The 14,896-nt window shown below is 44.3% G+C and overlaps 1 protein-coding gene across 1 annotated transcript; it reads left to right on the forward strand.

Moving 5' to 3' along the window:
* Window positions 1–290: 290 nt before the first annotated feature.
* On the forward strand, window positions 291–14,638 carry PDZK1 (PDZ domain containing 1). Its single transcript, XM_080375219.1, has 8 exons — window positions 291–7,300; window positions 7,593–7,854; window positions 8,853–8,989; window positions 10,208–10,403; window positions 10,653–10,849; window positions 11,352–11,546; window positions 12,355–12,642; window positions 13,618–14,638. Exons 1-8 carry the CDS (start codon window positions 7,091–7,093, stop codon window positions 13,693–13,695), a joined length of 1,563 nt encoding a protein of 520 aa, XP_080231345.1. The 5' UTR covers window positions 291–7,090; the 3' UTR covers window positions 13,696–14,638.
* The last annotated feature ends 258 nt before the right edge of the window (window positions 14,639–14,896 follow it).

Genomic DNA, 14,896 nt, shown 5'->3' on the forward strand with positions numbered 1-14,896 from the left:
CTCCCTCTGCTTCTTCCAGGTCTCTCTTCATCCAGGGCTCCTCTTCCATACCCCTTAGAGCTATTTAACTACTTAGCAGGAACCAGCCACAGCTGCACCCTATCCACATCAGCCAGCCCACCTCCACTGAAGCCAGCTTATAGCCATATATTATCAATGTTAATTAACCTGCCTTCATTCCTCTCTAATTCCTCTACATTGCTTCAAATGCTTCCTTGTATGCTGACCTGAGATTCTTGCATGTGTTCCCATTCACACTGTGCTTAGTGAGAAACTATGAGCCACTGTGATTCTCCTTCCCTTATGTCCCTCCTCATCCAGTCTTTGTCCTCCTCGTCTGAAAGATTGCAAGCGGGAGACAGGGCAGGGTCTGACTTCTCTGGTGCTTAAAACATTAGGGTTCACTCACTTGGTTTTTTAGATTGTATTTTACACAAAGAGGAACAACTCCTAGTCACAACAGGCTTGTAAATCCACTTAGAGTAAGTGGATTACAGTGAGGCTTTTATGACACCAATGACTTTTCTGTTGCAGCGCATTTAGGTAACGCTTATTTCTATTACCTCTCCTTTGAATTAAACAGTTGGAACAGACAGCCAAGGAAAGCACAGGTATTATTTCTAATAATCCAATTCCACAGCAAGTTAATGAGAGAAATATGTAATTTTAAAGCTTTCTAAAATTGAATGAGATTTTTTTAACAAGAACTTCACATGATCAATTCGTTAAGTATCTTGGTATACCAAGATCTCAAATTTGGAGGCTTCCCCCTGCATTAGAAACACCATCGGTTCAGTCCGTGTCTATAAACATATCCTGTACATGCCTATGGCCAGTGGATAAGATTTGCCCTTGCAGTGGGTTGACCCCATCCAACAGCCAAACACCCACCCCGACTCACTCCTCTCCTGCAGGATGGGGAAAAAATAAAAGGCAGGCAAGAAGACTCGTGGATTGACCTGATAGGAAAAGTAAAGCTGCACATGCAAGCAAAACCAAAAAATACCAGGAATTAATTTGCTCCTTCCCATCAGCAGGCAGATCTTTAGCTACTTCATGGAAAGCAGCAACTCAACATGCATAACAGCTGCTTGGGAAGATTGCCATAACAACAAAAATCTGCCCTTCCTCCTCCTTTCACCAAGTTTTAATGCTGAGCATGACATCAAATGGTATGGAATATCCCTTTGGTCAGTTCAGGTCAGCTGTCCCCTCCCAACCTCTTGCTCATCCCCAGCCTTCTCACTTGGGAGGGCACAGGGGAGAGGAAGCACAGGCTGTTCAACACCACCCAAAAAAGCGATGTGTTATCAACACTGTCTTAGCTACAAATGCAAAGCACAACACCACACAGGCTGCCATGAAGAAAGTTAACTCCATCACAGCCAGACTCAGTACAATCTCAACCCCTTATTCTGTACCATTCACATCATGCTCAGGTCACACATGATCCGACGTATCTAAGGGTCCTCTGTCCCATTCATACACTGTTTAATTTCGATATCCTACTCAAACTTTTCCACTCTATTTCTCATTCCTGAAATTCCTCCTTACTTACAGCTTACATTACATACTTTACATCCAATAGGTTTATACATCCTCATTAACCATTATACCTTGTCGCTTGACAGATATTATCCTCCCATTCCATGCTCCCCCTCCCCCAAATGTCCATAAGAACAGTCGGTGGCTTCGGTGCTATCTGCCAAGGAGATCACTCAGGACAGGAGAAGCAGCATGTTGGATTGCTGAGCACCAAGACCGCTCGGGCTGGGTCAGCGCTGCACTCACGTGGCTCCTCACGAGGCTCGTTCTCCATCGGTTCAGGCAATTCCTGCTGTATTGCTTCCTATATCACATAAGTCAAATCACAGATTATATTCCCCTAGAGATAAATCTCTTTGAGATACACAACCAGATTCCCACTTCCTTCTGCACCACCCGTCAAGTGCATCTGGGTCCTTGAGCAAAGACAATCCCACAGATGGGCTTTCCTTTCCCCAAGGGAGAGCAACCAACACTGCCTTTCCCAGCCACTTACCTATATGTCCTGTGGGGACCTCATCTCCTCCCACAGTACGTAGGGGCTTTGTTTGGCCAGTTAGTAGATCATCTGATGGTAACCAGCCAAGTGGCTTCTGCTCCCACTGCTTCCATTCCCCAGCACCCACTGCTCTCAGCACAGTCTTTAACAATCCGTTGTATCTCTCCATCTTTCCAGAGCCTGCAGGTGACAGGGACATGATGCACCAAATCAGTGCCGCGTTTCTTGGCCCCAGGAGTGTATGAGGTTATTTCAGAAACAAGTTGCACTGTCTGACTTGATTCTTTCTGGGGTACCATGACACAGAACTTGACTTTCAAGGCTCAGGATGGCATTTCAAGCAATGGCACGGTTTACAGGGTATGTGTCCAGTCACCCAGTAGACACTTCCACCACAGTGAACACATAGCACTCACCTTGGCAGAATCAGAACAGTGGTCCAGTACAGCAAATCTGCCAGGCTTCACCATATTGATAGCCCAGCTACCTCCCCCCTCTGTTCCAGGGAGGCTTTACTCACATGGGTCACCCCACTGCACTGCGTGTTTCACGTGTTTGATGGCCTCAACAGTCAGGGCTACCTCTCAGTGACAAGCCCATCCCAGTTAACGTCCTTACCTTTTTTTCATCCTATTTTCTTCCCCTTTCCTTTAGAGGAAGGGAATGAAAGTGGCTCGATGGGCACCTGACTGCTGTCTGAGGTTACCCATCACAATCCTCTTTTGGCGTCCAACATGGGGACACAGATTTGAACCAGTAACCTCTTGATCTGCAGTCGAATGCTGCTGGCCCAGGTCAACTCACAACACAAACCTGCTCCCTTTAAGACATTCCTTACAGCTGGAGAAGGCTGTTGACCAGAGCAAAGATCAGGCTTGCCATGGATGACCTCCTTGACTGATTTTTCAAGTATAATTATTAGTAGAACAAAATTCAAAGCTGCAGAGAAATGCATATGTTTAGCACTTCTGCAGGCAAGGACAAGGCAGCCTAACAAGGTGTTGAACACATTCAGTGAAACTTGGTTAAATAAATCATCTTTTAAATCAACCTTTGCCCAATCAAAGTCCAGCCTTACTTATAGGTACAGCCACAAGAGGGACAGAAAAATAGAATTCCTGTAAAGGCTGCTCCACACAGACACACAGGTAAGAAATTCCTTTTTTGCTAATCCCTCTTCCCTTAGAAAACTCCTTTTTACAACCCAAATAATTTTGCGTGTAAAGCTTTCATGCATTGAAAGGAGTAGCATGCAGTGCACGGCAATCTTCCCTCCATTTCTAAATGTGAAGAAATAACCTTTCCCATGAAAGCCTACTGTTTCTTCAGCTTTGCATACCACCGGCTTTGCAGGTTAATGTCAGGAATTAGCAGATTCCCAGTGTTTGTCAAGAATAGGGCAGTCCAGTCCTATACGGACTTAGTCCCAGTGCAACTAGACACTCAAAAAAGCACAAAGCACCTGACGGAGGGGAACAAGTGAACCACGATCTGCAGGCTTCCCATCCCTGTATGCGGAAATTCCCCATGTTCGCCAGCTCCAGCGACATCTGTGCCAAAGCCCCACCGCACATGCACGCTGTTCTACACGCTGCCCAGCTAACCTCAACAGCGTGCTTTCAGCTTCAATAGCAAACAGCCTGTAGCATGGATGGCCACAGAGGTGGTTCTGCTGTAGGTTGCTATCATGGAAGGATTTAACTGCCAGCTACTTCTAAAAAAAAAGGAAAAGAGAAAAAGGCCAGTTCCCACATATATGAGTCACACAGGTGGTACAAAAAGCAGAAAAAACCACAGAGTTGCAGAGACATCTACGTGCAAACAGATGAATTTTCTTAGTATTTATTAGGCTGTGAGTAGCGGCTAATTTCTGCAACACAACTTTGGCCTTTTGACAGGCTTCTGTCAGTAGAGACGGGCAGAAAGAGAATCTTTTCAGTAAAATACAAATCGATTTGCTAATTACCTGGACTTTCCAACTGGAGGAAGTTGTCTTCATTTGTCTTGTTCCTCTATCACCATGGATCTTTGGCAGGAGTTCCTAAGACATCTTTGGAGTTGTTCCCTGGTAACAACTATTGCTTACTCCTAGTATGTAGCATTCCTGCTAATGGCATGCATCACCCAAACCAGTTTCATTACATCATCAAAGCACAGAAGAGTGTAGGTTGGAAGGGACTTCTGGAGGTCATCTGGTCCAGTGCCCCATACAAAACCAGCCCAACTTAGATCAGGTTGCTCAGGGCTCCATCCAGGTAAGTAACTTCAGGGACAGATATTGCACAGCCTCTCTGGGCGCCTGTTCTAGTATCTGACAGCCCCCAAGATGAGAAGCCGTCCTTATTCCTGTCTAATTGGAATTTCCCTTGCTGCAGCCTGTGTCTGTTGCCTCTCAAACTATCACTGTTATCTTCCAAGAAAAGTCTGGCTCTCTGTTCTCCACACAATCCAGTTAGGCAGTTGAAGACATCAAGATGATCTTCCCTCTACTTTCTCTTCCCAAGACTGAGCAAACCCAGCTCTCAGCCTCCTCAAATGTTATGTGCTGCAAAACCTAAACCACCTCAGTGGAACAGCTCCAACGTGACAAATATTTGGGGAGCTCAAAACTGGAGACAGTATGCACATGTGGTCGCACAAGTTCCAAAGAGAGGGGAGCAATCCCTTCCACTGACCTGCAGGCAACACTCTGATATCACCTAGTTTCAGTTGACCCTGTTGACCTTCTTCACTGCAAAGGGACACCACTGACGGGTCCAACTTGGGCACTGAGCGCTGTCTGGTAACGCTGCCTTCCCGTCAGCCTGTATTGTTGTGCATGGTCTAGATACAGATATCATTTTTTTCCCCCCACTTTTCTTTGTCAAACTTTATGAGGTTCCTGTCAGCCTATTTCTCCAGCCTGCTGAGGTCCCTCTAACTAGCAACCCTAACCACTAGCCTGTTGACCGTGCCCCCTTGATTTGGCATCATCTTGTTGAGGATGTGCTCTGTCACAGCATCTGTATCATAAAGACATTAAACAGTATCAACCAATTTTCTGCATCATCTAGCGGTCTGCTTATCCAGTATATATGTCACCAAATGGGCTACGCTGACCGTACTTTGCGCACAAAGTCATCGCAAAAGTTAAGGTGAACAGCACCCACTGCTCTGCTTTTCAGAGAGCCAGTCCACTCACCGCGTAAAGTTACCAGGTTCACCAGGTATCATAAAAATCAGTAAATCCATACTGCCTGACCCCAAACACTTTCCTATCCTTGGCAGATGTACCTTGACACAGCTTCTAGGAGGATCTGCTCCAAAACCTCCAGAGGACAAAGGTCAGCAATCTGGTACCAGTCCCCAGCATCAAGTACGCTCTTTAACCAGCTGGCCTCAAATTCTCTGGGGAAGTAACACAGCACCCTGGAGACACGGACTGGGAATTCTGCTCCAGTTGTCACAAATTCATTGAGAAATCATTTGAATCAAACTACTGCAGTTACTTCCACAGCCTGTCATTTCTAAACCAAACTTAATTTATTTCCTTTCTCACACAATGCCACATTTTTATACTGATAACATCTCATGTCATTGTTAAAGCCACCAGAATGGGAGACAAAGTTTTAGTCGGGCAGCAAATTGAGGCTTTATGGTCATTTCAGGATTCCTGTAAGAATCGCAAGCATGCTGTCTCCGCTCCTCTGTTTTGTTCCACACAGACTAGGCGGTATTAAATTAGCTCTCCTGCAAGCGATTACCTGATGGCACATTCGCACTGTCAGCAGATGTATGCCTGAATATTCCATGCTTTTGTTAGACCTCATAACATGCAAGCGTCTCTTACCCAAGTCCCACATATAACGATATATCGAACTGGAATAGCTCTGTTAGCTCCCCTTCACAACAGAACCAGAGTGTTTAATTAGGAGTCAGAGGCAAACGCGGAGAGGTCCAAGAACTTCACTAGTAACTTTGAAAGGACACAGAAATAAAGCAAGTGCACCGTTTTGTATGAAAATGGAGACACAGAGATACTGACCCCAGCAAGAGGAAAAAAAAAGTTTGTAAGTGGAGACAAGGAAGGGTCTTCCTAGTTCCTTTACAGTCCTTGCTATCCACCCTCCAGTGCAAATCCTGCGCTCGTTAACAGTGACACACCAGGTACAATGTCTTTCCCCAAAACTTATTTTTGTTTAGCTAAAGGAATTAAGAACAGGAAAGCCTGGTTAGGACAATGAGGTCCTTCCTTGATCCCACCTGCTCAGCCATCTGCACAGGCTGCCCAGAGAAGCTCTAGTCTCCATCCTTGGAGGTATTCAGAAGGCTGAGAGAGCTGGGTCTGTTCAGCCTGGAGAAACAGAAACTCAGGGAGAACTTAAAAGTGTATAAAAATATCTAAAGGGAGGGTGCAAAGGAGGAGCCAGGCTCTTCTCAGCGGTGCCCAGCGACAGGGCACGGACAAACACAGGAGGCTCCATCTGAACATAAGGACACTTTTTTTGCTATGACAGTGACAGAGGTAAGGGAGCCTCCCTCCTTGGAGATACTCAAAAGCTGTCTGGGCTTGGTCCTGGGAACTGGCTCTAGGTGGCCCTGCTTGAGCTAGGATGTTGGACTACTTGATCTCCATAGGCCCCTTCCAACCTTGACCATTCTGCAATTCTGCGAAATCCCATTTTGTCACTTAACTTTCCTACAGTGTTCCAGTATTTTTGTGCTGCCATTATTCTTCCTCTGTAAGACTTAACTCTGGTCTTAAACCCTCACCTCAATTTTCACTATATTATCACAGGCTGACAACTTCTTTCTTCCAGTTCTGCATCTCGCTTAACTTTATTTGAGATAGGGAGACAAGAAAAGCAAGGGAGGAGAGAGAAAAGGGATTGGTTCCTTCTCCCTAGCCTTGACAACTACCTTCAGCTTCACACAGCTGGATTTCCTGGGAATCAAGACCCCCAAGAATCCTGAAGCAAACTGTCTCACTATGTATTTAGAGGGAATATATCTAGGTAAGCTTACCGGGTTTATTCACACATAGCCTTTCCATCCTGTCTGGTAGAGATGACTTCTGTTCTCCAGCCCCGAGAATGTAAAGTGACCAAAAAGCCCCAAAAGACCTACGGATTCTACCTGCGCATTGAGAAAGACACAGCAGGGCATCTCATCCGGAACGTGGAGAAGAACAGTCCGGCTGAAAAGGCTGGTTTGAAGGATGGAGACAGAGTCCTCAGGGTTAACGGTGTGTTTGTAGACAAGGAGGAACATGCACAGGTATGTCTGTCTAATCTGGGGCCCACACCACTCCCTCACCACTACGTGAAGTTTTCTCTTCCAGTTTTTATGGCATCTTCAGCTAGGAAATCCAAGAGCTGAGTCAACCGCTCTGAGTAACTCCCTGCATCATTCATTACCCACCATGGGCACAAAATGTCTTTGAGGTGCCTCCACCCACAATACATACATAAGCGGAGGGATGAGACAACAGAAACAGCACCCTTGCTGGGGCGAGCTCTTAGGTCAATCACTCCAGCCCCTGCTTGCCATTTTCCTTTGTCCACTACAGGTGGTGGAGATTGTCAAAAACAGCGGGAATTCTGTTGTACTGCTTGTTCTGGATGATGTATCCTATCACAAGGCAGAAAAGGAGGGAGTGAACTTGGAAGAGCTGGGTCAAAAGGTGTCGACAGGACAGCAGCAGGAGCAGCAGGAGCAGCAGTCCCCCCTGCCCACGGCCAACGGAGCAATCGCTGCAGTTCCACAGCCCCGGCTCTGCTACCTCGTGAGGGAGGAGAAAGGCTACGGCTTCTCTCTGAAAAGTACAGGAGGTGAGAGCCTGGGGAAGAGCCGTGGTGCGTATACGCACACGTGCCTGCACACACACACACGGCAGCAGGGACAGAGGCAACCACGGTTAACACACGAGGGCCAGTGGAGACACACAAACTGCTCTTACTGATGGAAAGAAAACCAAGAAGCAGAAAGAGGAATTCAGATGCATCTCTAGTCCATTTCTGTTCAGCATACGCAGTGCATGGTTCTCTGAGGACAATTCCTATGAGGACAATTCCTATAGGGTAGAGAAAAGCTGAAAAAATATCTAAAAAGAATAAGCTATTTTCTGCTTGTTATTTAAGCCCCCTTACCAAAACCAAATTCATAGTCCCTGCTGAAATACCAGATACACCCTCAAGATGCCACATTAAGTCCTGTTCCATTCTTCCAAATCACCTCAGGAATCAGCACACAAGGTTCTAGACAGCTGTAATAAACACTTCCCTGATTTGTAAGTTATTTTATTTAGAAAGTAAGGGATTTTGAACCTCTTCCACATATGCCTGTCTTCCAAGGCCAGTCAACAGAATAGGGAAGTCTTCTGGAAAGCATCACCTCTAAAGAGGGTATTTTGGAACGCAATATAACTGAACGACCAAACATGGAAGCCTTCCAAACCAGGAAACTATGACATTTATAAAACAATAAAAGCAGCTCCTCACTTTAAACTGGGGTGGGGGTACACGTGTGTCAGAAACCAAAGCCCTTTCAGCTATCTTAACCAGCCCCTTTGGCACTCCTGGTAAAGAAATACACGATTGCTTGAGTTGCACCTGGTGAACAAATTCCTCCCACCCCCACAGAAGTGATTCTTCCAGGAGAGAATTAAGTGAGAGCGGTGTGACTGTGTGGAAGGTTTGTAATGCCACTGTAATATCACATCAGCAGAGTCCAAGAATCTTTAAGGACGTCAGTGCTGAGTTTCCTTAACCATGAAATCCAGGTCTAATTCAGTGACTTACCCCGTGTAATAAGTTTTTATTTATTTTAGGACAGAAAGGGTTGTTCATAGTAGACCTTGCACCACAAGGAGCAGCCGCAAAGGCCGGTGTCCAAAACAACGATCGCCTGATTGAAATCAATGGAAAAAATGTGGAAAATGACACCCATAAGGAAGCGGTGGAAAAGGTATTTGTTTGTATACTGATTCATCTTCTGTTCTGGCCCACTTTCACAGCAACCCACCAGGGTTACTGAGGAGGCAGGTCTGGCTGATTTGAATGCTTCACAGTAAATCTTGGAAGCTAAAGTCCGTGTATCCTCACCACGGCAGAGTACCCCTCTGCTTTGTCAAGCAGCCTCTTGAACTGACTCTGAATGAATACTACCATCAAGACAGGCCAAAGAATTTTAAATAACAGAAGTATACTGCTGCCAGGAACCCTATTAAATAAATCATGCTCTGTTCCTAGAAGACCTGGAAATACTCCTAATGGTAAGAGGACAAGTGATCAAATGTGGTTTTCAGGGTAGGAAGAGGGGTAACTCTCTGATGACACAGCACAGAAGAGGGAAAAATCATGATTTTAGACAGTAGTTCCTTTCTCCCGTTAAGAAGCCCAAAACTAATGAAAATTGCTGTGCAAGTGATTTACCTGGCCTCAGCTGCAAAGGACGTTGCTAATGAGGCTTCCAGCTTTCCACTATTGGCACGGCTAAAATGTAGCTGGAGCAGAAGAGACTTTAGAGAGCCAAGAGACAGGCAGTACATGCTCTGCAGTCCAGCATCACAATTCAGTGCACACTAACTACAGAACCACGCAACACCTGTGTTTTGTTAAGCTACTAGAACAGCAGCAGCAGCGTGATGCTGGTTAAGATGAGTAAAAAAGCGCACCCATTAGACAAGAAATGAATAAGAGAAGGGCGGACTTAGAGAGGCTGAACAGGAAAACAAACCCCAACCCTCAGAATCAGCAATAGCGATGGAAGAGCACCAAGAGTGACAGAAACTTGACTCTTGTCACTGAAATCTAAAATAGTGGTACTGATGGCATGGTATGTCTATACTGTAGAGGTTCACATCCAGATAAGCCAAGCGCTATCTACTGAGGCTCACTGGATTCTACTGGAACTCTATGCCACCCTCATGGCACCCTACAGCTAATGAAATCTAGAAAACTTCCTCATACGTATGCTGCATCTTACATGCCTGAGATCTTGTCATGGTCCAAATTTCTGACAGGAGAGGGGGGGAAAAAAAAAGAAAAAAAAAATCAACTTACAGTAGCATGGCCTACACCTTATGACTCATTCCTCAACAGCACCCACGCACCACTATCAAAGTACCTACAATTCCCACATGTTGTTGAAGGGGTGACATCTGAGACTAATGTACTATCACAGGTGAGGAAGTCTGAAAATCATGTTATGTTTCTACTTTCAAATGAAGAAACGGACCGCTATTACACAAGCCAGAAGATGGTACTGAGCAAAGAGAGTGCCAGCCTACGATTGCTTCCCCTCAAACCACGACTTATTGAGATCCAGAAAGGAAAAAACGGTTATGGCTTTTATCTACGGATGGAACAAAATACTGGTGGTAAGAACCAAGTTCACACACAGACCATGACATTTGCAATAGTTTCTTCCTGTATAAGGTCTGCAGACCTCATTCTCTTTGGCTTCTTACTGGTCATCTAGGAGACGTCCTCCATAGACGTGTTGCAAACAGGGAAATGGTCTCAATCTGAAGCACAGTTCTGACAATTAGCCTTTCCCGTGCATTCTAATGTCTTTAAACTAGCAAGCGTATGCCTTCACATCAATCTTTTCCCCCTTCTGATCTCAGATCATGTCATCAAGGATGTTGATTCTGGAAGCCCAGCAGCCAAGGCGGGTCTCAAAGAGAATGATATCTTGGTAGCTGTCAATGGCGAGCAAGTGGATGGTGTGGACCATGAATGCGTGGTGAGAAAAATTAAGCAGCCTGAGGCAATCACCACACTGTTGGTAGTGGATAAGGAGACTGATGCCATGTATAAACTGGTAAGAAAATGCAAACTACTGCTAATTGGTAATTTGTCATTACGAAGAGACATACGCAGCAATGGAACAGCCAGTCTGCTCTGATGGACACTGCTTCAACTTGCAGGAAATGTCCAAGATACATCCACATTTCAGCAGCTCTCCTTGCACTTGTACAACAAGTCACTGAACACCCAAATTTTTGGCCTTTTCCAGATTTTTATAGGCACTAGTGGAACAATTCTAAATTTAAACATGCCACAAAAAATGTTCTAAGTTTAAGACGGCAAATTCAGAGCTACACAGCTGTGTAACCATTTATGAACATTTTGAAGTTCCCTTCTCACATAGATCAACGCTGCACTTTTCTACTCGGCCAGAAATTAATAGCAAATAGTTGTTCACTGCAGCTCAAGTCTGAGCCATTAAGAAGATTTCAAACTATGCTGAGCATGAAAGCCTAATACAGATTTCACAACAGAAGTGTTTCTGTTAACAAAGTTTTATTTGTCATTCTTTTCAGGCTCAAATTTCCCCCTTCTCATACTACTACAAAGTACAAGATCCAACACCAGCTAAAACGGAGGACAGAGCGGAGCTGCGCACAGAGCAGAGTGTGAACCACAAGCCGAGGATCTGCAAGATGGTGAAAGGGCCTTGTGGGTTTGGCTTCAGTTTAAACATGATCAAGAACAAACCTGGACTGTTCATCAGTGAGGTACTAACGTAGAATGAGGCACAAGGAAAAGCTCAAGCAGTCTGTTGGCCAGTTTCCTCCCTTCTGTCCTGCGAATACATTCCAGAAAAGCCACAAAAGCCAAGTTTCCTCTCCAGTGCTCTCAGATAAGACCTGTGCTTGATAAAGTCAGACTGACGTTGTAGGACCAAGATAAAAAATAAGCACCAGAAAACATTCCTTATTCTGTTAAGATACCTAGAGGGAAGGGGAATCCAGCTTTTGCATCATTATTTTATTCATGAGGCTGGCATGCTAAAATTTGTAATTTTTTTTTTCCCCTCATTTACTGCAGAACATCCTAAATCTAAGAGACACCTTCACCCCCCTCTACCCGCCTCCTCCAAATTCTACAGCTGGCAGAAGTCAAACCTTGACTGTCTCAAATTCTGTCTGTATCTTCAGCTTTCTCGAGCGGAGGGGTTCCACTCATTACTAAGAAATCCAGGAAATTTAGTAGTTAACTTTAAAGTTACTGGGCAGGGACCTGCAAATAATAAGGAAATCTGTTTTCTACCCGTCTTCACGATTCTGCCGTGCCACATTTCTACAGTGAAAGTCTACCAAAGTCAAGATGCATTTTAAATCTCAAACTGATGGGTTCCATGTTTATTACGTCTAGGCCTATTGCCTCTCCCAATTCATTTCTATCCCAGAAATCTCCCCCTCCCCACGCTTATTTGGCCACCTTGTAAGGAAAGCAGTCCCACACTAGTCTGGCTAACCATCAGCTGCTAATGCATCTTTCCAAGTTTTATGCTAATATCCCAGTTCAAACTTCCCTTTGCAGGTACAGAACCGCGGGCCAGCTGACACAGCAGGTGTAGAAAATAGTGACTTTCTGGTGGAAGTGAACGGGGTGAATGTGATCAGTGAATCCTATGACAAAGTGGTGGCAAGAATCCAAGACAGTGGTGACAGACTAACGCTACTGGTGTGCAGCAAAGACGCTTACAAATACTTCCAGGGCCAGAACATTCCCATCACAGCCTCCATGGCAGATCCCATCCACGACACTGCTTATACAGAAAACCGTCTGTCAGAGCCAGAGGCAAACTCACCTGAACAGAGGGAAAGGGTGAGTAATACTGCATTAAATAGGCGATAGGCACGTAACTTTTTGCAGCTAGTACATATTCCTGAGCTAGGATTTTTAACTTGAGCCCGGTTTTTACAAGTCAGTCTATGTTTTTAAAAGGGAAGTTGCAGTCTGATTATCATAAACAACTCTTCCTTTCCCCACATGTAATACAGGTATCTTTAATGCGAGATTAAATCACAGAAAGGATGTACATACAAGAGATTTTACGGAACAAGATAATCCAAATATGGTAATCCTTAATGCAGACGGGAAACAGGCAATACAATCCTGAAAGTACAGGGCAAAGTGCTTAAATACACCGAAAAGCGTAAACCACTTCAGGGAAATCGGGTGAAATATTTCAAAACAGATCGTTTTGTAGAACAATGAACAACTGACAGGTTATGATGACATTTTCTAGGAAATGTGCAGACTTGAAATTATTTTACTTCATGCCACCAGAAAGAACCCGAAGCATGACAGAAGTCAGAAAAGCAGGAAGGTGTTTCTTCTTGAAACTGTAGTCATTTTGAATCCTCTGTGTAGTCAGCCTTAAAATATTTAAATGTTTCTGTTCTGATCATGCAAGAGACAGACAAGGAAGAATAAGACCAATCCTGTCTCCTATTCATTTGTCACTAGCCTTGTCTGCAAATGTGCTGCTGCAAGTTTTTTCAAAAGTTTCTTAGTCACCAAGCTGCATTTTGCAGATCTGAAGTTAGCACCACTTTTGTGTGCAAATTCAGCTGGTATGGGAATTAAACAACAGGAAACATCTATTGAACAAATTTCTCTCTAAATGTATTTAACCAAAAAGCGCTTCAACAACAAAAATCACATTGGTTGGCTCATTCTGCCATCCAAACAAGTACATTAGTGCAGATGAAAACAGGAGTCCTTCATAACACTGCAGACTACCAAGCATGTTTACAAACTGAAAATAACCAGGATGTATTTGCTACTCCTCTGCAGGCAAGCTCATCCTCCTCTTCACAATCAGCTGCCTCTACAAAAGCAGACAGTGACAACAACGATGACACAAAGTTGTGAGGAGACAAACTGCGCCAAGGAAAAAGAAACCTTCCAAATCCTCTTTCTTCAATCATTCTTTGCTACTACACCTCCCAGAACGTGACTATTCCTAGGAGTGCCATACCTGTAAAAGGACTGCAATCTCTTACTGAAATGCAGCTGCATGAAATAACACCGCAGTGTAACTTGCATCCATTTAATACACTGCAATTGTACTTCACTGGCTTTCTGCCTTGTGAAGTGGGTAGTTAGTCACTTCTCTGAAGGCTTAAATAACTAGAAGTATATAACTCAGTATAGTGCAGCAGAAGGTGGAAACACTTTATAGATTTGTAAGCATCTTAAGACTTTTAAGGATAAGCTCTTAATGAAGAGCAACTGATTTCTCCCATCCCCCAGAAGTCAGTTCTCCCCCTAATCCAGGTCCATCAATCTCTGCGGCAACTCTTGCATGCTACACACACAGCAGTACAGCCGCTGTGAAACAGCATAAGCCAATGTATTCCGCATTACGCTCCTTTCTCCTGCTAACACTGCAGAAATTTCTTTCAAACATTAAGTTAACTTCATAATTCATAACTCAAGACATTTAAGCACTGTTCTCTCTTCTCTTCATACAGTTGAGGATGATGGTAGCTAGAATAGCACACACAATTCAGTCATGCAGGTTTGTCTAAATGCAAGTTAACACCACATCGTCTTGAATGCAACATAAATGGCTCTTGTAATACTGCTGCTGTATACTTTGCCTCCTTGCTGTACACTGAAGACAACGCAGAAATAAATTGTTTAGAGTGGCTACTTTGCCCCTGCCCAGGTCTTACTCTTACCACCTATGATTTATGTTCCAGAACAATTTTGAAAACAAAGCCTAGAAGAGTGGCTATGGAAAGCTACAAGTTTAAGTCATATGAATAAAATTTACTTTTATGCCTTGAATGACATCAAGAAGGGGAAATGGGCTACTGTAGAAGAATACACATGGTGTAGGGAACACCGAATTTACAGCATGTAAGGTAAACAAATTTATAACATATAACGTAAACAAGGCATGTCTGTGATCTTTGACTTCCCACTGAACTCTAGCAAAGAGGAATCCAAAACCTGTTCCATTCATGCAGGGAGAGAAAACAAAGCTGAGACTCAGCAACAGAAAGCTGATCTCCCAGCTCTTAATGACAGTAGGTACTAGTGAAACACACCAGCATACACTCCAATA

Source organism: Falco punctatus (assembly GCF_963210335.1).
Source record: "Falco punctatus genome assembly, chromosome: 2".
Classification (NCBI taxonomy): Eukaryota; Metazoa; Chordata; class Aves; order Falconiformes; family Falconidae; genus Falco; species Falco punctatus.

Excerpts from the sequence above, each read along its gene's own strand:
- PDZK1 (XM_080375219.1), top strand. The coding sequence starts at position 7,091 with ATGACTTCTGTTCTCCAGCCCCGAGAATGTAAAGTGACCAAAAAGCCC. Across the intron at positions 7,855-8,852 it reads CTCTCTGAAAAGTACAGGAG|GACAGAAAGGGTTGTTCATA; the intron begins GTGAGAGCCTGG and ends TATTTATTTTAG. Across the intron at positions 10,404-10,652 it reads GATGGAACAAAATACTGGTG|ATCATGTCATCAAGGATGTT; the intron begins GTAAGAACCAAG and ends TTCTGATCTCAG.